Source organism: Anabrus simplex, chromosome 1 (assembly GCF_040414725.1).
Source record: "Anabrus simplex isolate iqAnaSimp1 chromosome 1, ASM4041472v1, whole genome shotgun sequence".
In the NCBI taxonomy this organism is placed as follows: domain Eukaryota; kingdom Metazoa; phylum Arthropoda; class Insecta; order Orthoptera; family Tettigoniidae; genus Anabrus; species Anabrus simplex.
The window spans coordinates 939190687-939213400 of record NC_090265.1 but is presented as its reverse complement, the minus strand read 5'-3'; the positions used below and the strand labels follow the sequence as shown (position 1 = coordinate 939213400).

The window sequence follows — 22714 nt, the reverse complement described above, 5'->3', positions numbered from 1 at the left end:
ATGGAGGAAGATAGCTCACAGAAGAAAATAATGGACTCGGCCATGGAGGGCAGGAGAAGCAGAGGGAGGTGAAATCGACGGTAGTTAGAGTCAGTTTTGTTTAAGATTTTTAAAGATACTTAAACTAGAGAATTGTTGAATCATCCATCCATCCATCCATCCATCCATCCATCCATCCATCCATCCATCCATCCATCCATCCATCCATCCATCCATCCATCCATCCATCCATCCATCCATCCATCCATCCATCCATCAATCAATCAATCAATCAATCAATCAATCAATCAATCAGGTACGTGATACATTGCGTCCTTCCTTGTTCCAGGTCAGGAAGTCTGTGCGTTAAGCGTGTGGAGTTCAACACACAAGCAATACAATGGCACCCGACGAGTGATGCTCTGACATTACTCCTTAGAAACTATTCAGTCTCCCTAGGAGCACAGGTACTCAGCATGAGGCTCGACTTCGATCCCCGGTTGGTCAGTATGTCTCGGCTGGAAAGAGTGGGTGACATGCTAAGACAGCATGAGAAGACCAGAGATGTTTGGATCTCTCATGGTGATTGGGTCCGAGTGGACGCTGCTCCGTGGAACATGTCCCACCTTACAGAGCTCGTACTGAGCTGGAACCATATCGAACACCTCGACACAGGTATTGTTATACAGGTATCGCCTTCCCCTGCTTTCTTTAATTTCCCACCCTGGACCCATCTCTGGCAAAATATAGTGTTTACAGTGCGCTGTATCTTCTGGTAAGGTATAGAGCAAGTTTGTTGCCATTATACAGTAAGTCTGTCCTAGTATTATCTTTGGCTTTGACAATTTGAAAGTGACTGAAGTATGAGCAATGCTAGTAACATACTTTCTAAAGCAGTCACTCCTTGAGGTGAATGGTGTTAAGGTGTCACTAATAGGGTCCGTTGGTGTATGCATATCAGTGGGATTGGCAGACTGATAAACTAGTAAACAATAGCATTGTCTACCTCAGTGAGGAAAGCAACGGAAAACTACCCAACATCTCATTCCTTTAATAAGAGGATTCATCCAGCCTTCGGACTCAGGATGCGATACATACATACATATATACATGCACGCATACACACACATGCATACATACATACATACATACATACATACATACATACATACATACATACTGAACCCTTTGATTCATACTGAAGGATACCTACCTTCCTTACCTATCAGCAAAAGTTCATGAGATCTGTCTCTTGGGTCGTACCGGGTTCTTCTTCACTTGCTGAGGTAAAGGTAGGGTTCAGTAATTCTAATCTATGTACTCAAATGAAAGGTCTGTTTTAAAAATATTCTTATTTATTCAAGTAATCTCTGAAGGGTTAAACATTTTATCATCGGTATGATTAGAATCCAATCATGTCCACCGGATACCACAATCATTTTTCACAGAAGGTTAGAACACTGGTGTGAGCCTTTGACATAACTGCCTGATGGGCATCCTTACTAGAAACCATTGTCTCAATTATTAATTAAAGAAAAGAAAGTCTGGAAATCCTTAGATTCGGCTTCCATGTGAGACTACATGTACCATCATAGTGATTCTTTATAGTCCAGTCCTCGTAACAAGAAACTCTGGACTCTGGGTATAATTAAGGCAGTCCAATCGGTGTGTGCCACACAGTGGTTATACGGCATGGGCCCTTAATTGAATCGATGTGACCTGCGACTATGTCATGGACCGACATCTAAACTTCTAAGTTACTTTAAAGTCATTGTGGATGATGACCGCAAGGAAAATGATGCTACGGTGGCATATGGCCCTACTCTAAGTCACTGAGGTTGATGATCCCATGACCATCCAAGTTTCTAAGCTGAAAGCTAAACACAATTAAGTTACATCGGTTGATTACCATAGTTTCCACTTTACTAACCCCAGCACATTTACTGCTCAATCAATCAAAGTTAAATAATGCAACAACAACAATGCTCACAATACCTTGTGGCAGTAAAATCCATTACCTTCGAATATGTCCCCTTAATCGTTACGTTAACATTTACATATTCCCCAGAAAACAAACTAAGATTTCCAGAATGCATCTCCAAGTTATTCGCTTGATTTAAAGGTATTTCAAAATACGTTTCCACTGAATTTAATAATTAAATAAATTTAAATGATTTAATGAAATCTTAATGAACAACAAATTCTATCTCCGCGGACGAATGGTTCCTTTCACATGTCCCTACACAAGTCTTGACATAATTCATTTTTAATCATGTCGGATGGATATCGTCGGTAACTGGACAAAATTTACATCACTTATTTCCAGTAGCCGGCCCTGTGGTGTAGGGGCAGCGTGCCTGTCTTTTACTCGGAGGCCCCGGGTTCGATTCCCGGCCAGGTCAGGGCATTTTACCTGGACCTGAGGGCTGGTTCGAGGTCCACTCAGCCTACGTGATTAGAATTGAGGAGCTATCTGACGGTGAGATGGCGGCCCCGGTCTAGAAAGACAAGAATAACGGCCGAGAGGATTCGTCGAGCTGACCACATGATACCTCGTAATCTGCAGGCCTTCGGGCTGAGCAGCGGTCGCTTGGTAGGCCAAGGCCCTTCAAGGGCTGTAGTGTCATGGGGTTAGGTTAGGTTTTTTATTTCCAGTATTTATCTTGTTTCGTGATATCACACTTTAATTTAATCTAATACTAACCATTATTACTACTTGGGTAACTATGATAATTAAGTGCAAAACCATAAGTAACTCGGCGTACAAGGTAAACCGATTACGATGTCATATCTTGTCGTAAAATTTCCGTGAAGCTTTGTGCGCCCCTCACAAACAAAACAATCATCACTACCATCACTCTATATTTTGGACAACCCTGAAATTGGCTAACCTCGCTCATTATACTCTAAGTTCGTGGTCTCGAATGTACATTACACTCTCAACCAATTTACAGTATCTAATAACACGCACGTTATTCCCGGATGAAAATTTCAACTAGATTCAACATTTAACGTTATCCCCTGCCAAGAAATGCAATCTCGTGTCAATGCGTAACACTCTCTGCACTTTCCGTTATTCGAGCGGCGAACTCCTATCAGCTGACGGAATTTTGCCCCGACCCTCGCCCTGCTGTGATATGAAACATCTGTTCGTTCTACCTGACTGGCCTCTCAGAATGAAATCTTTAAACTTTGCCGACATAATTAAACAAATACGATATTTCTAACCAACAAAATGCACATAGATTATACTTCAAAATGCTCTACACTAATTGTACGCGTCGCAAATTAATACCGGCATGGATTCTCGCATTCTACTTTCCATCCCAAACATTACACAAGATCTTCCTCGGGCTTGTACACATCCCGGAACATTCATAAGCTTCCAATCACCTGCTTCACAAATCCCATCTCAACTCATACGACAACTCTGAACTCTCGTCTCCACTGGACGGCTCTCACTGACAAACAAGACTGGAATAAAAATACGTTGAATCCACGACGCATAATACGTACAAATACATTAATAATGAACACTTCGCATAATGATCTCGTATTTTCCAAAACTGGATTTCACAAAATGACTGTCAAAATTCTACTATATTTTTTTATTGTCAGTCAGACACAGTTTAAATGGACATAGAAATACGTTTCACTACGTGACAAAATTCACCACACTATATTCTCAACCCGACAGCGCGCTTCCACTCGATTGAAAATGGGTAACCATGGATTTCTTACATTATTTACGTCAAAATTCAAACAGAAATTCTTTTAAGTCAGATAAAATTATCTCAATTAATATCACAAAATATAGGCAATAAATTCACGGAAATTGACGATCTACTCTGGACGTGATATCACTTCGAAGGTCTCACTAATAACTTTTACATGTCACACGGCACTCACAATATTTTAAATTTATCCAAGCAGAAAATAAAACAAATGACCTTTCGTCATATTTTCACATTCGCCAAAAACATAGGGGTGACCAACTACGTCATAAAAACCCATTTCAAATGCACATACGTTTGACATTACAAAACAAGGTATAGTAGGTGGTAAGATGGCAAGGCACCTACCTTAAATCGACGCCGGATTCCATCTTTAGGATCACCAGTGACCTTCCGTCGCTTTATCTAGCCATTTTACATTTCTGGCTGTACATCATAATATCAGTTTATTTTCCCTGGAAATAAAACACATAAAAAACGGAAATACCCTTCACATGTGTCTGTGTTGATCGCACTCGACTGATGGTAGTTACTGCCCGCACACGAATTACTTTTACAACACAAAATATTTTACATCTTCATACTTCTTCTGCAATATCTTGACCTCCATTTTATAAGACTACCTTTGCTCAAACAAAATCCATTTGGATTCAAGACCCCAGCCACATCGGCCAAAATCTCTTCGTCGGACTTAGTCTACTTTGTCGCTTGATTTACAGAACAGTCTAACTCTCTCGCTCAATATTCAATAACACAATGCAGGGGGTTTCATCATGGCGTCCCTTCTATATTTATAGCCATTACCCCCTCTCTCCAGGCATTTTCCCTTTGCCGCCAAGAAAATTTGCATAATCTTTCTGACTTAAATGAACCGTTTTTTAAAGAGTTTTGGATGTAACCATGTATTTGTTACCTCACTAGCAGTAGTGATCCTGGACATTTAAAATTTATTTTTATTAACTGGTTAAATGACCTTATTTGATAGGCACTACTTTTTTGTCGACTTTGCGTGGGGACGCTATACATACGCGCTCTTCTGAAATAACCCATCAAAATGGCTTAGCAGTCTCAAACTTTCTTCGGTATCCTTCCACGTACGACACGTGCGGATGACGTCACGTATCCCAGAGCGTGGGACGGAAAGTAGCTACCCACTTGCCACGTGTCACTCCCGTGATATCAAGAAATTTTCGGAAATGTAGTAACTTTTCATACTTAAAATTCTTAGGGCACAAAGGTCATGGGTTCAATACACACACACACACACACACACACACACGCGCGCGCGCGGATGTTCTTATGACTTCTTGCTTGTACACGGTGAACAATTTTCTGAGTGATTTGGCTAGGTTTCCATTCGGGAAATTGTCAGTTCACGGTAAACAAGATCATTTTTCATAGTTTCTTGTTTGCATTACAGACAAATTATGTTGTGGGGTACAGAGCTTCGGCCACTACGTTTCCCCTTCCTGCTGTTGCCGAATTTTTGGAGATCAAAGATGGCAGAGATGTTCTTTAACGAGATCTTCAGATGAAGATGCAAGTGTCTGTTCCCCACTTAAGATGTTAGTGTAGTTTTTAAAGTGAGACTTTTACTGCCCTGATAATTGATAAGATATCCTTTCTGGTTTACACCATATGATAAAGCCATTTTTCTTAAGGAAACTCAGAAACTTCGCTAATACTTTCATTCGTTCTCTCAGAAACAAACCACCCCTGAACCCTGGAGTTTGTTATATTTGACATGGTACGAACTCTTTTTTTTTTTTTTACAAGTTGCTTTACGTCGCACCGACATAGATAAGTCTTATGGCGACGATGTGCCAGTAAAGGACTAGGGGCGGGGAGGAAACGGCCGTTATCTTAATTAACGTATAACCGCAGCATTTGCCTGGAGTGAAAATGAGAAACCACGGAAAACCATCTTCAGGACTGCAGCTCGAACGAACTATCTCCCGAATACTGGATACTGGCAGCACTTACGAGACAGCAGCTATCGAGCTAGGTACGAACTCAAATAATATACTAAATGTGGTGCCATCCTGAGATCCACTACGATTTTCTGAACAGGAACCACCTATGTTAATCTTTTTCTTTTCTTGCAGTTTAATGTCGTATTAAAGGAAGCGGTCGCAAGAATGGGAAATTACGAAAAATCACCTTCAGGGCTGCCGGTGGTGATATTCGAATCCACTATCTCTCCAATGAAAGCTTATGGCTACATAATCCTGAACCGAACTGCGCAGACAGCTTGTTCGGTATCTATGTTAATTGTAAGCCTCTTTTTTTTTGATTTTTTCTACATTAAGGTGACAAGTGAGTAAACCAGATAAATCTACGCAAATAACGGACAAAGCGCATGACACATGCCCAGTTTATTGGACATCCTCATACCAAAAGCACATTAATCACACCAGACAGATACAACGACACTGCCTCTACAAATGATAACTAGTCTTATCGCGACACACAGGAATTAAACGGTAACCGAGGTGGGTGCAAATTATTCCAATACCTAAACCAAGTTAAAGAAAATCGATACGTTCACAATTACAATAGCAGTTAAGCAGCATTCGTCGTGGCCACCTCTGGATGATAACCATATATATATATTGGCCTACTAGATGTACTACGCGGCGTTGGCCGGTTGGTTGGTTTCTGAATGTTTACTATTAAAGTTAGTATTACCAGTTAGTTATGATGAAGTGAATTTTTAATAATTCCTGTTTGGGTTGTTGATTTTTACCATCTATTGTGTAGTTTTTTTGTTATCTGTATGTGTTTGATTTCAAGTTTTAGATTATTTCATTTTCGAGTAAAATTTTGTCTTTGTGGAAGCTCGAATTGATTGGGAAGCATTTGATCCTTTCAAAAATATAATAAGTGATGACTACATGTATTTATCCGTCACGCTATAGATATGATCTACACGATTTCAACTGTCATTGTGACTCTCACCAATTAGCCTTGCGACAACAAAAGCAGTGGGTTAAACACTAATCTCGGTCATTTTAGACTATTTACTACTAAACCCCTTTCAGCGTCCTGTCTCAATGGAGGCTGAACGTGGACTTAAACGGTATTCAGGGAGTCACAATTCGTCTCAGCTGCACATAAAAATGGATTGGACATTAATTACGGTTATTTTCCATTATTTTCAAATTTCAAGCCCTCCAATTCCCCCAGCGGGGATTGGCATGTTTCATCTCCATAGTATTTTTTCCAGATGGTAAGTCATATGTGTAGCAAATTTCGTTGAGAGCTATTCTGGAACATACCCACATACACCTATATCACGGTTATTTTTACATTTATTTTTTACCTCTTCTCAACCTCAATATGATTGCGGTGAAGTATGACTGAACCATCCAGAGCGTCAAAGTTCGACTCAGCGAACTTGTAAACGAAGGTATCCGACATTAACATCAGTCATTTTCGTTGATTTTTATATTTCACCACCTCCGCTAGGTGTGCTACTGGTGTTTTACTCATCAGTAACTTTTTCAGATGGTAAGTCATATGTGTACCAATTTTGTATGAGGGCTATGTTGGAAGAAATACACATCCTGTTCATCCATAATTTTGGTCATTTTGGACAATTTCTTTTCCACCCCTTTTCATCTTCATGCCGAAGGGGGCTGAACATGGACTTCAACGACCTCCGGAGTATCACTATTTGTCTCACCGACCATAAAAACCATGGATTCGACACTATTTTCGATTATATTTACATCTCAGCCCTTCCCACCTCACCCCTAGGCGTGCTCGGTTTACCATACCTCCTCGCAGTTTGTCTCCTGATAGCAAGTCATAAGCGTACCAAGTTTGGTTGAAATATCTCCCGTAGTCCAGAAAAGTATGGATTCAACAGTATTTTTTCAGGATAGTAGGTAGTATTTGTACCAAGTTTAGTTGACACCTATGATGGTACATACATACAAACATCCATAATCTCGGTCATTTTCAAATTTTCTTTTCTTCACCCTTTCTCACGCCCCTGCCGACTGGGGCTCAACTTCAACTTAAACGACATCCAAAGTGCCACTATTCCTTTCTGTGACCCCGAAAAGTATGGATTCGAAACAATTTTCGATTATTTTTATATTCCAAACCCCTCAACCTCACCCCTAAGGCTGCTAGGGGTGGCTTTCCCTCACGCGCTTAGTCTCCTGACAGTAAGTCATAAGTGTACTAAGTTTGGTTCAAATCGCCCCAGTAGTCCTGAAAACTATGGATTCAACGCTGTTATTGGTCGTTTTTATTTAGTCTATATTTGCGTTTCATCTCTTCCCCTAAAGTTTCTAGGGGTGTGTCGTACCCACCGCATTTTCACACGTAGTAAGAAATATTTGGACAAAATTTAGTTAAGAGCTATGCTGGAAAATCCATAATATCGGTCATTTTTGTCATTTCATTCACTTACTCACCTCTACCATGCCAAAGGGGGCAGAACATGGACTTGAAAAAATCCGGAGTGTAACTATACATCTCACCGACCCCAAAAACTATGTATTGCACCCGTCCATTGCCCGGGGATATTGAAGGTTCGTAGGTGTTGTAATAAGCCTCGGCCAGAAAGCAGCGGTGACGCATAAGTCTCCACCCAGGGCATGGACGTTCAACAAGTATTTATGCAGTTCGACTAACATTTGACGCAAGATACTTATGATCATAACAATGATATTATCCACTAGACTATGCAAGGCTAAATGTATCTCATTTAAATAAGAAGATGAATGTTAGTTTCTTGGAAGGATTTTTTTGCAGTTTAATGAAGTCAGATTTAAGTTAATACAGTGATAAATACATCATAGGATGATTGGATAATAGCTAAAAATACGAAACGAAAGTCTCTGTTGGCTAATATTTATAACCCATCATTATCAAAATCTTGTCCGACTCGTTGGCTGAACGGTCAGCGTACTGGCCTTCGGTTCAGAGGGTCCCGGGTTCGATTCCTGGCCGGGTCGGGGATTTTAACCTTAATTGGTTAATTCCAATGGCACGGGGGCTGGGTGTATGTGTTGTCTTCATCATCATTTCATCCTCATCACGACGCGCAGGTCACCTACGGGTGTCAAATAGAAAGATCTGCACCTGGCGAGCCGAACCCTTCCTGGGATATCCCGGCACTAAAAGCCATACGACATTTCATTTCATTTTCATCAAAATCTTAATTGAATTGAAACATGAACTTGATGGAAACGAATACGGAACTTGCTGAAAGCAATTCATCGTTAATTGTCACTAATCGTCCACCCATCATGAATAAAAAAATGGAATAAAATTTTAAAATCAAATTCAGTTCACCTGCTTTTATCATAAATTATCCAAGATTTCATCTTCAATGCCCTACACTTCATCCGTTATCTCATAAATCGTCTAATTGCTAACCAACTTGAGTTCCCTAATGGTGACCAGTTGTCAGTATGACTACCCATAAAGTGCGATCATACAGTATAAAATACGTAATAATTGGATCTCATAATGACATAATTCAATCAACAACAACATGTCCCAGGAATCCGCATCAGCCACCTAAAAAATATAATATCTAGCTGATACAAATAATCAATGATATAAAAAATGATTAACAGCATCTGCTTCCACCGGCACTGTCCTCCTGAAAGAAAGTCGTGAAAGCCCACTATCTACAAGAAACATACTATAAGCAACTACGCAAGAATACAACCTACTACCAGTTGACAATAATTTGATTGGTATGACCTTCTACTATACACGTATTACGCTTATTAAATGTTGAAGACTTCTTGTTAGTGACCATTCCTTCAAAATTAATGGTATCTGAACCGTACCATGTCGCGAAAACAGTGTTTCGATGACCCTACATCAATCCCTACTCCTGACCTTCGGACATATTACACAGTAGAAAATAATGACAACATAACTGCTTGCCTATTCTGGGTTCCTAATTTGTATGACGAAAGCTTAAGTCCATTTCTTAACCGTAAGTTCATTGAAATCTCGAAGAATTATTTACCACACTCATTATGTCTATATCTCAACGAACCACTTTACTATAACAGCATTAATTCATCATAAAATATTTTATCGACGACCCTATTCTTATTATTCACCATATTCAAGCACACCATACATATTCACACTTTACTTACTCAAGAAAATTCACAAGCATTTATCCGAAGAGTTTTTATCATCATCACCAATGTATCACAATCAACGCAACACTAATATCACGAAATATTCGCGACTACACAATGAACGCACATGGTACTATTACGCAAGAAGACCTTCTACAAATAAATATTAAATTACATCACCTCACGAAGTATTTGTGCGATACTAGTATGATTCATAAGTGAGGACAACGCCTTCTTACATTCACCGTAAAACGTGAAGAAAATTCCTGGTGACTCACGGTAAGACACGCATTTACAAGCAAAATCTTGCGTATGACAGATGATCTCGACGTTATAACATCAGACTTAACCGTAATCACAAGTAATTGGACACTAGTGACAATCGCATTAGGTCACTCAAGTTGTTTTAAATTTATGTCACTTCATCATGAAGAAAAATACACTCTACTCTACCGCTATGCAACTACAAGAAGATAGGGTAAAGAAATGAAATCTTGGTACTTATCGGTGAAGATTATGTGACACCGCTCTCAGTCCTTCGCTCCATTGATCAATAGTTTTGGCCCTCACTTCGGCATCATCTCCCGGGCCTGTTAGGACATTGGATTATTCAAGCCTTCATATTCACTTCCATCATTACATTATTGGAAAAATCTTCATACATTTTTGAGTCCATGGACCTGAAACTTAGGAAAACAAAATTAACACAGTGACGCAGGCGTTTTACAATATCTCACAATTATTCTCGAAAACTCTCCTTATTCAGTATTAGAATCTCGGATCGCTATTCGATACAGTAATATAATCTTTTATAACGTCCTCTAATATTTCTTCTTAAGTCCTGCTAACGTAGACATTCCTTTTAAAGACGTGCGAATTACTATCAGTTCAACCTTCAATCTCAGTTTTTATGCGATACAATTGTTCATAAAACAAAAGTTCTTCTTCTTCTTCTTGAAAGGTGTGGTTGGACTCATGTGTTATCGTCTAGTCACGAAAAAAAAAAAGTTCATTAAAATTGTTATCCTAATAATATTGGTCTGCATTTCATACGCTAGGCTCAACTCGCTGACTTGTAACCTCTCTTCCACCTGTTTTTGACAGTTAGAAATTGAATTCCAAGATAACGTCATCCCATCTGATTGGAAAGGTGCACAAAGGAACACTACACCATTTGTCCTCATGACGTATGTAATTGATCCATCCTCTTCAGCGCCTCCTTGATCATCTAACATGTAGCATCAAGTCATGGCCACCTCTGCGTCATCGCTGGACCTGAATACCATATGATCGACTTGCTTCTTAATGCTGTTGAGAATGTAAACTTATTTTGCCAACTTCTGCGCACATCTAAGATAATATTTCGTGACTGTAAGCGTCCGGTGACCACGGGGTTCTGAGCTTAGGAATTTCGTTCCTCATCTTATATCCATCCAATTTCCTGTTAGAATGGGCGAGTTATTCCGGGTATTTAACACAACTGGACGTATTTCCGAGTAATTCCTGTTAATCATTTCTTTAGCATAACCTTCAATGGCTCAACAGCTGACTCACTTGCCATTGAACGGTTATAGTATTCGACACTATTTCCGATTATTTTTGTATCTCACTCCCCCCTTCGACCCCACCCCATAGGGTTCTGAATACGGACTTCAAAAATCCGGAGTGTCACTATGCATCTCAGCGACCCCGAAAACTATGGTGGTGGTGGTGATTATTGTCTTAAGAGGAAGTACAACTGGGCAACCATCCTCTATATAACACTAATCAGAGTGAAAAAATGGAAGGGATCCGACACTTCGAAAAATGAAGATATTGACCAAAGTAAGACAAGGGCCACGAAGGGCGTGAAAATGAAAGACTCCCCTAGCCCTCGCAAACCTAATAGCGTCGGGGTCGGAAAAAAACAAGAGTTGACCAAGAGAGGTCGAATAGGATAGATGAAAGTGAGGAGCCTGACACAAGTAAGTGGAAGCAATGCCAGGACTCAGCTAAGGGCCCCGTGGTCGCCAACCCAAGCTCCAAAGTTCAGAGCCCCTAGGGCCCCTTTTAGTCGCCTCTTACGACAGGCAGGGGATACCGTGGGTGTTATTCTACCGCCCCCACCCACAGGGGAGAAAACTATGGATTCGCCATTATTTCCGATTATTTTTATATCTCATCCCTCCTCGTCGCCCATCCCAAAAGGTGATGAACTTTGAATTTTAAAAAATCCGGAGTGTCACAATTCATCTCAGCCACCCTGAAAATGATGGATTCGACTCTATTTTCTATTTTCTATTTTCTATTATTATTATTATTATTATTATTATTATTATTATTATTATTATTATTATTATTATTATTATTATTATTATTATTATATCTCACGCCTCCTCGCCTCTACCCCAAATGGGGCTGAAATTGGACTTTAAAAATCCGGAGTGTCACTTAAATATTTAAATTTCTTAAATATTTTGCACATCTAATACACAGATACATTCTTCAAACTGGGCAGGCCTATTAATGCTAGTCCTAATGACATGAAGTTACATCTCGATCACTGCATGTTGGATTGCTATTTCAAAATAATAGGCATTAGAATGAACCTCCTCAGCGACACCGAAAACTATGAATTCAACACTATTTTCGATTATTGTTATATCTCCCCCCCCCCGGCCACGAACCGCCCGCTAAGGGATAAAAAATACGGAGTGTTACTATTCATCTCAGAGACCCCGAGAATTATGGATTCGACACTATTTTCTATTATTTTTATATCTCACTACCTACTCGCCCCCACCCCAAAGGGGACTGAACTTAGACTTTAAAATCCGGAATGTCACTATTCATCTCAGTGACTCGGAAAAGTATGGATTTGACATTATCTTCGATTATTTTTATAACTAAGCCTCCTCGCCCCCCACCTTTTGAGGGTGCTTGTTGTGTCTTTACCCCATGAGGTTTGTTTTCTGATATTACGTTAGGTTAGGTTGAAATCGCTCCCGTGGTTTAGGAGGAGATGTACCGGTAGTACATACATACTACCTGTAGACCTATAGATATATTATATATACTCGCCTTTGCTCATTGGGAACCCCCTGTTGCTCTTCGTTAGTAGGTGGTAACTCGTGTCATTCCACTGTTGATATTCTGTATTTTTAACAGTTTCTTAAATGTTTTACACATCTAATACACATCTACTGTATATTCTTCAAACTGGGCAGGCCTATCATTGGTGGTCCTGTAACATGATAGTACATCTCGATCACTCCCTTTCGGATTGCTATTTCAAAATAATGTGCATAAGAATGAACCCCTTATCAAGAAGGATACTTTATAAAACATGGCGTCGTGTTCCATTCCCCCTATACACAGCATTTATTACCGGACTATAAGCTGCTGTCGCCTAGCGACAATCTGTCCATTCAAGTCGATCCAATCTGGGTGCGACTTTACAAATTAATAAAATTACATAAAATTACTCATTACAAAAAACTATCCATCGGATTTCGTTCAAACTACTTCATAAACTCTCAGAAGTAATAAGAATAAGTTGTGAAATTTTCAGCGAAATAGCTCTAGTAGTTTTTGAGTTTATTCATCTCAAATAAATCAACACCCAATTTGATATATAACTAGCAAATGTACCCGTGCTTCGCTACGGTATTCTACAATGTATACGAATATCGAAGTAAATTGCTGTACATGAAGTGAATAAAAAATTTTAATTCCATGTATCTTGGCGTTATCCGAGAAAAAGCATAGAAAGGTCTGCAGACGTTGTTTCCGATGTGAAGTGCGAGTTGCAGAGTTGTGATGATAATGACAGGTCCACTTGTTTGCCGCAATTCACTATGCGTAACGTCAGTCACATTTTGATGGGTAAATTTGTTTATAATCGGGGGCACCTATACTTAATGATAAAGAGTATCAGGTAAAAGAGTAGCCTTCTGCTAGTCAAATCAAGAAGGGAATTATGCATTACAATGGTACACAGGCGTTGGAGAACTACCCTATTCCTATTGCTAGTTAAAGTCAATGTGGGAGTACTGATTACAACAGCAGACGCCCTCCTGCTGAGAGTCACTATTGATTTGTAAAGTAATAATTACAATGTAAGACACACCCCTTTCTAGATCGCTACAAATCGACTTAAATTAATAAATGTAGATCGACATACGAAAGTATATGCATGTTCACCTTCATTTACAGAATAACTGCTGCTAAAAGGTGCATTCATATTGAAAAACGGATTGTATAAAAAGGCGACTCTGGCCCCAGTTAGCTATATAAATGGCTGGCCCTATGACATTTCCTTGTATCTCATCTATTTAAAGGCAAGATTATTTTAGAAACGTTGAATAAGGTGACATTTATGTAAGGTTTTCACACAGTGAATTACTTTTCAGATACTTATGCGACAGCTTCAAACATAGAATTTGGCTGGGTGGGCCAATATTCGTGTAGAATTTGATGATCCCCTCTTTCCTATAAGTGAATCAAAGCATAAGTGTACAAAGAGCAAAATTTACGTAAATCCAGAAACAGAGCCAAATTTAACATAAGGGATAGAGATACGATAAAAAGTCATTGGACCAAAGTTGTAGATCACTCCAAATTTAACGGAGATTGTGACATCCGTTTTGTGATACGACTTTCCGTTTAGTCACCAAATACCTCGAAAGGAAGGTCTACACCGTCATTAAAATTGCCTCCATATTTCGATATTTTTTTGGGGGGAAAAATAATTTTTTAAACATCTCGTAAATTTTCCAACGGTTACAGGCGAAAAGCTATAATTTTGCCAAATTTCTATTTTCTAACTCGTCTGGGAGATTGTGCTGCCATCTTGATATGGGGGAGGGGGTTAAAAATTTGGACTTTCAGGAAACTTTTAAGTCCATGAAACCTATAGGTTATCGTTTAGGATAAATATCACCGACTGTGTTCTTATGCAGATTTGAAACTCCCAACGTGTCCCTCTTAGAGAATTTTGAGAATTTTAGATTTTTCTAGTGATCCTGAAGTCATCAGGTTGTCTGGTATGAAGTTTTAAGTTTGTAGGATGCCTAGAATGGTCTCATTAATTCACGTCTGTTTTCATTTTTATGCCTTAATTTATATATGTATAGTACAGTATATATAGATCGCGCTAAACTGACTTCTATTATTTTATTAATATGGATTACATACTTCGCCCGCTTCCGAAGTGGTTCTAGGGGCGTCTTACTCCCACACTATGTTTTCCAGGTAGTAAGTCCTACTTGAAAGTCATACTGGAACATGCACACGTCTATTGCCTTGGGCATTCTTAACAATTTATTTTTAAGCCTTTCTCACCCTCTATGCCAAAGGGGGGCATTTTTGACAATTTATTTTTTACCCTTTCGCGCCCTCTATGCCACAGGGGGCTGAAGCAGGACTTAAAAAATCCGGAATGTTACTATTCATTTCAGCGACCCGGAAAACTGTGGATTAAGCAGTATATTCGATTATTATTATATCTCATTCCCCCTCCCCCTAAAGGGGGTTAAATTTGAGTTTTACAAAATAGGGAGTGTTACTATTCATCTCAGCGACATCGAAAACTATGGCTACGACACTATTTTTCGATTATTTTAAAATCTGAATTCCCCTCACCCCAACCAGAAAGGGGGATGAACTTGGACTTGTAAGATATCCGGGGTCTCACCATTCATCTCAGCGACTCCGACAACTATGGATTCAACATTATTTTCGTTTATTTTTATATATCACTCTCCAATTGCCACCCACCACGAAGGGGGCTGAACTTTAAAAAATTCTGGAGTGCCATTATTCTTCTCAGTGACCCCGAAAAGTATGGATTCGAAACTACTTTTGATGATTTTTATATCTCAGCCCCTAGCCCCCGCCCCTAAGGGTTCCTAGGGTGTCCTACCCCCTCGTGGTTTGTCTCCTGATACTAAAATTTTAAAGTGTACAATTCACCTTGGCGAAATCGAAAACTATGTATTTGACACTATTTTCGATAAATTTTATATATCACTCACCCCTCGCCCCCCACCCCAAAGGGGGATGAACTTATAAAATATCCGGAGTCTCACTATTCATCTCAGCGACCCCGACAACTATGGATTCGACACTCTTTTCCATTATTTTCATATATCACTCTCCCATCGCCCCCTACCACGAAGGGGGCTGAACTTGGACTTATAAAAATTCCGGAATGTGACCATACATCTCAGCGACCACGAAAAGTATGGATTCAACACTACTTTTGATGATTTTTGTATCTGAGCCCCCTTAACCCCCTGCCCTCCTGCCCCTAAGGTTTCTTGGGGTGTATTACCCGCACGTGGTTTTTCTCCTGATACTAAAAATCCGGAGTGTCACTATTCATCCCAGCGACACCGAAAAGTATTGATTCGACACTGTTTTCATTATTTTGTATATCTGACCCCCTGACCCCCCGCCCCTAAGGGTTCATATGCTGTCTTACCCCCACGTGGTTTATCTCCTGATACTAAAAATCCGAAGTGTACAATTCCACTCGGCGACCCCGAAAACTATGTATTCGACACTATTTTCCTTTAATTTTATATATCAGTCCCCCCTCGCCCCCACCCAAATAGGAGCAGAATTTTGAATTTAAAAAAATCGGGAGTGTCACTATTCACCTCAGCGACCCCAAAAACTATGGATTCGACACTATTTTCGATTATTTTTTTACCTGACCCTCTAACCCCCCGCCCCTAAGGGAGCTAGAGGTGGCTTACCCCCATAGTGCTCGTCTCCAGATAGCAAAGAATGTTTCAAAATTTGATTGAAATTGCTCCAGTGGTTTAGGAGGAGATGTGTCATTTACACATATACATCCATCATCAGTACCCCCTCGCCCCCCACCCAAAGGGAGCAGGATTTTGACTTTTAAAAAATCGGGAGTGTCACTATTCACCTCAGAGACCCCAAAAACTATGGATTCGACACTATTTTCGATTATGTTCTTACCTGACCCCCCTAACCCCCACTGCTACGAGGGCTAGAGGTGGCTTACCCCCACAGTGCTCGTCTCCGGATAACAAATAATATGTGTTCAAAATTCGATTGAAATTGCTCCAGTGGTTTAGGAGGAGATGTATCATTTACACACATACATTCATCATCAGTCCCCCCTCGCCCCCCACCCAAATGGGAGCAGAATTTTGACTTTTAAAAAGTCGGGAGTGTTACTATTCACCTCAGCGATTCCAAAAACGATAGATTCGACACTATTTTCGATTATATTTTACCTGAACCCCTAACTCCCCGCCTCTAAGGGGGCTAGAGGTGGCTTACCCCCATAGTACTCGTCTGCAGATAGCAAGGAATGTTTCAAAATGTGATTGAAATTGCTCCAGTGGTTTAGGAGGAGATGTGTCATTTACACATATACACCCATCATGTCCCTCCTCGCCCCCACCCAAAAGCAGAAGGATTTTGATTTTTAAAAAATCGGGAGTGTCACTATTCACCTCAGCGACCCCAAAAACTATGGATTCGACACTATTTTCGATTATGTTTTTACCTGACCCCCCTAACCCCCACTGCTACGAGGGCTAGAGGTGGCTTACCCCCACAGTGCTCGTCTCCGGATAGCAAATAATATGTGTTCAAAATTCGATTGAAATTGATCCAGTGGTTTAGGAGGAGATGTATCATTTACACACATACATTCATCATCAGTCCCCCCTCGCCCCCCACCCAAATGGGAGCAGAATTTTTACTTTTAAAAAGTCGGGAGTGTTACTATTCACCTCAGCGACTCCAAAAACGATAGATTCGACACTATTTTCGATTATATTTTACCTGACCCCCTAACCCCTCGCCTCTAAGGGGGCTAGAGGTGGCTTACCCCCATAGTGCTCGTCTCCAGATAGCAAGGAATGTTTCAAAATGTGATTGAAATTGCTCCAGTGGTTTAGGAGGAGATGTGTCATTTACACATATACACCCATCATGTCCCCCCTCGCCCCCACCCAAAAGCAGAAGGATTTTGATTTTAAAAAAATTGGGAGTGTCACTATTCACCTCAGCGACCCCAAAAACTATGGATTCGACACTATTTTCGATTATGTTTTTACCTGACCCCCCTAACCCCCCCACTGCTACGGGGCTAGAGGTGGCTTACCCCCATAGTGCTCGTCTCCAGATAGCAAGGAATGTTTCAAAATGTGATTGAAATTGCTCCAGTGGTTTAGGAGGAGATGTGTCATTTACACACATACATTCATCATCAGTCCCCCCTCGCCCCCCACCCAAATGGGAACAGAATTTTGACTTTTAAAAAATCGAGAGTGTCACTATTCACCTCAGCGACTCAAAAAACAATGAATTCGACACTATTTTCGATTATATTTTTACCTGACCCCCTAACCCCCCGCCCCTAAGGGGCTAGAGGTGGCTTACCTCCCTATTGCTCGTCTACAGATAGCAAAGAATGCTTCAAAATTTGATTGAAATTGCTCCAGTGGTTTAGGAGGAGATGTGTCATTTACACACATACATCCATTTTTATATATAGTAAGATAAGATTATAGATAGAATATAGATATAGATAGGTAAATTAGTTAGATATAAGATATATAGTGTATACAATATATATATATTTTATTGAAATTAATCACAATGTGTACATATGTGTTAAAGGTTACAATTTGTCATTATTTTCTTTTGGTACATATATACACAGTATATACAGTGGGAGTTGTGAGAGGACTTCTTTTCGGCAAGGCTTCATTAATTTGACATGTTCGTAATACTTTGTTCCGTGGTTGAATGGTCATTATACTCTGAGATTCTGGATTCTATTCCAGACTGAGTCTCTGGACTTAACCGTGCATCAGTAATTCCTGTGACTCCTGTTTGTTCTGTTCCTAAACTGAAAACTGAACATTAATTGAAACAATTCCAGGAAACTGTACATTCGGTCATATTAGCTCCTTACGCCTACCTGGTTCGTACTTACTGTTTACTCTACACCAGATGTCGCCTCAGTTGACCAGTGGTGGTTTGTACGACTCATAATTCTAAGTTCTCCGGTTCGATCCCGGTCAAGATAGTTGATTTTTGAAGGGTGATCATAAATCTTCGTTCTCCATATCATTGTTGTACTATGTTAAAGATCTCTGCAGATGCATTCATTGCCGCCCGATAACATTTACTCACGAACCATTGGAGTTCAACTTTCGTTTCTAGACTGCAGCACAAACGGAATGCCAGACTGGTCAGGCTGTCTAGATGCACTACTTCAGAATGGCTCCAACTCAATAGCTGAGTTCATATATTGCTATTACTGTTGTTAATAATTTCTTCTTTTCTTCTTCTTCTCTTTCTACCGCTTTCTCCTCGTCTGTGGGGTCACTGATGAGAACTGTGTCGCACATGTGGATTTGTCAATGCCAGATGACCTTCCTGATGCAAACCCTATGCGGAGGGATGTAATCACTATTGTGTGTTTCTGTGGTGGTTGCTAGTGTAGTGTATTGTCAGGATATGAAGAGGAGAGTGTTGTGACAAACACAAACGCCCACTCTCCGAGCCAGAAGGATTAATAAGACACCGACTCGTCCTCGAATCGAACCTGGGACCCTCTGAACTGAACGCCTCAACGCTGATTATTCATCCAAGGAGTCGGGCAATAATGTATTATTATTATTTTTTTTTTTGATTCGTTGTGCCCAGCTGTGGAGCGCGTTTGAACTTATTTTGCACAATGTTTCTTCTTCTTTTCTTCCCAATATCTCTTCATTTTTTCACTGTGTTCCTTTCTGCGTGTTTCTGTCCAGCCTGTATTTTTTCTTGTTGGTTTCTCTGCAAATTTATGTTTGTTTACTAAGCTTCTAAATTTCATTCTATCTTGAATGGTTTCGTCCTCAATACCCATTTCTTGTAGATCTTCATGAATTTCTGCTAACCAATTGTTGCGGATTTTCAGGGTTAGAGCTAGATTTAGAATTTTCTTTGTCAGCCTGTTGTTATCCATTCTGTGTAGGTGTCCGTAGAATTTTAGTCGTCTCTTTCTGATGGTATCTGTGATTTTTTCTGTGAATTGAAAAATTTCATGTGGTTTCTTTTTCATCCAAATTCCATTTTCGAACTTTGGTCCTAGGATTTTTCTGAGAATTTTCCTCTCTTGTTTCTCAATGCTTTTCATTTGTGACCTGCCGCCAATGATCAGTGTTTCAGATGCATAAAGTGCCTCTGGTTTGATGACTGTATTGTAGTGTCGTAATTTTGCATTTTTTGATATACATCTTTTGTTGTATCTGTTCCATGTGATTTTGTAAGCCCTTTGCAGTTTAGCAGTTCTTTCTTTGTTAGCTTCCTGATTTAACCCTGCTGGCTGAATAATTTCACCTAGATACTTGAATTTGTCTACTTGGGAAATTATTCCACAATTGGTGATTAATGGTTGATTGTCGAATCTTGATTTAGTTCCTTCCATAAACTGCGTCTTTTCAAATGAAATTTGAAGTCCGGTTTTTGCGGCTATTTCATTCAATTTTTCTATGGATTGGATTGCTTCTTGTCTGTTGTTCGAAAGGATCGCAAGGTCATCTGCGAAAGCTAAGCAGTCAAGGTGAATTTTGTCTTTAAGAAGTCTGCCAATGTTTATACCTTTAGTTTCTTTTCTCCATTCACGAATCACTTTTTCCAAAACTAAATTGAATAGTAGTGGGGATAATCCATCTCCCTGTCGGACGCCAGTTCTGATTTCGAACGGTTCAGAAATTTCTCCCAAGAACTTAACTTTTGATGTTGTGTTGGTCAGAGTTTGTTTAATCAATTCCCTCGTTTTCCTGTCGACTTGAAATTCCTCTAGTATGTTGAACAGGGTCTGCCGATCTATGGAATCATACGCTTTTTTGAAGTCAACAAAGGTGATTACTGTTTGTTTGGTTTTGCGAATCTGTAGTATGGTTTTTAGGTTTAGGATTTGTTCTGCGCAGGATCTCCCTTTTCGGAATCCAGCCTGATAATCTCCGATCAGGTGGTCTGTTTGTTTCTCTAATCTATTAAGTAGAGCTTTAGAGAAGATTTTATATACGAGTGAGAGGAGAGAAATTCCTCTGTAGTTATTAATATCTGATTTGTCTCCTTTCTTGTGAAGTGGGTGAATCAATGCACATTTCCAATCCTCCGGAATTTCTTCAGAAAACCAAATGTCCTGTAAGATTTTTTGAATACTCTGGGCCAGTTTGTCACCACCAATTTTCAACATTTCAGCGATTATTCCATCTTCTCCTGGTGCTTTGTTGTCTTTTAAATCTCTGATTATTTGTTTGACTTCTTGTAATGTGGGAGGTTCTGAATTTGGATTAGGTGTTGGTTTTTCATAGGTGAATTGTTCCTTTGGAGATTCACAGTTTAAAAGGTCCCTGAAATGGTTTGCTAGGAGTTCACAATTTCCCTTATTACTTGTTTCCAAAGTCACATCTGTACGTTTGAAACAGAGACTAGGTGCCTGGTAATTGGATAATTCTTCTCTGAATGTTCTGTAGAAGTTCCGTGTATTGTTTTTCTTGAAATCTTCTTCTATTTCTACCAGTCTGTTTCGATCATATTTTCGTTTTTCAGATCTGATGATTTTTGAGGTTTGTTTCTGTGTTTTGAAGAATTCATCACGATTTTGATCACTTTTATGGGAACTCCAGTTTAGCCAGGACCTAATTCTGACTTCTATGGCCTTGTCACAGGTGTCATTCCACCACCTGTGTTTGCGTTTCCTTGGGGGATTGCTGATGTTTTGTGAAGCTTTCAAGAGTGTGTCCTTGAGTTCTAGCCAGTTTGAAGGAGCATCGTTGGAGATATTCGCAAGGAAATTGTCTGAGTTCTGTCTCAGAAATTCAGGGTCGATTCTTGGGTTTCTGATTGTTTTGGTTTTCTTCCTGTTGGGTTGAAACTTTACTTTAACAAGAGATAGGTGGTGGTCGGAGTCAATAATTCCCTTTTTGACTTTAACGTTCATCATTTCTTTTTGGTTTTTCTTGGAAATAGCCACATGGTATAGTTGAAATTCTCCTAAATGCATGTTCGGGGATCTCCATGTCATTTTCTTTTGTGGAAGTGCCAGGAAATGGGTTGACATCAATTTTAGATCGAAATTCTCGCAGAAGCCAATTAAACGTTCTCCATTTTTATTGGTTCTTTTGTGAGCAGGGTAAAGTCCTACAGTGGTCCTAAATTTCTTCTCTTTGCCAATTTGTGCATTGAAGTCCCCCAGCAAAATTTTGACATGATGTTTTGGAACTTTGGCTGTAGTTTCTTCTAGTAATTCCCAGAAGTCATCTACCTTCTGTGGGTCTTTTTGATTGTAATTGTTTGTAGGTGCATGTGCATTGATTAGTGTATAAGCTTTGTTTCCTGATTTGATTGTCATTAGCGAAATTCTTTCAGAAGGTGATGTAAAGTATAATACCGAATTTGTGATATTTTTTCTCACTGCAAAACCAGTGCCAAATTGTAATATTTTGTTAGGGAGGAGGGTAGCTGGTTTACCTTTATAAATTCTATAGTTTCCTGATTCAAAATGATTTTCGTCACTGTACCTAGTTTCTTGGAGTGCCAGAATTTGGATGTTGAGTTGGTCTAATGTGTCTGTTAAGTGCTTCAACTTTCCAATTTTGCGAAGCGTGTTGATGTTTAAAGTGCCAATAAAATGTTTTTCCTTTGGGCGAAGAGATTTGGGAAGCTCCGATACATTCCCGCATGATGTTCTCGGTCCCCCAGAATCCGATGACCGAGAAAACCTAGTATGAATACTAGGGCCTGGGGTAGTAGTATCATTAACTGACGTTGCCATCATGCTAGTAAGTTGAAGATAATGGGGAGATTGATCTTTGTCAATCTCATAGTTACAACTAAGGTATTGAGCCT

General features: G+C 39.8%; 1 protein-coding gene across 1 annotated transcript in view; it reads left to right on the top strand.

Annotated features, from left to right (window-relative positions):
• Positions 1-455: 455 nt before the first annotated feature.
• LOC136874965 (toll-like receptor 1) overlaps positions 456-22714 on the top strand; it is a 43906-nt gene continuing 21647 nt past the window's right edge. The window contains exon 1 of the mRNA XM_067148680.2: positions 456-654. Coding sequence (XP_067004781.2) covers positions 456-654 — 199 coding nt within the window. The remainder of the gene's footprint in view (positions 655-22714) is intronic.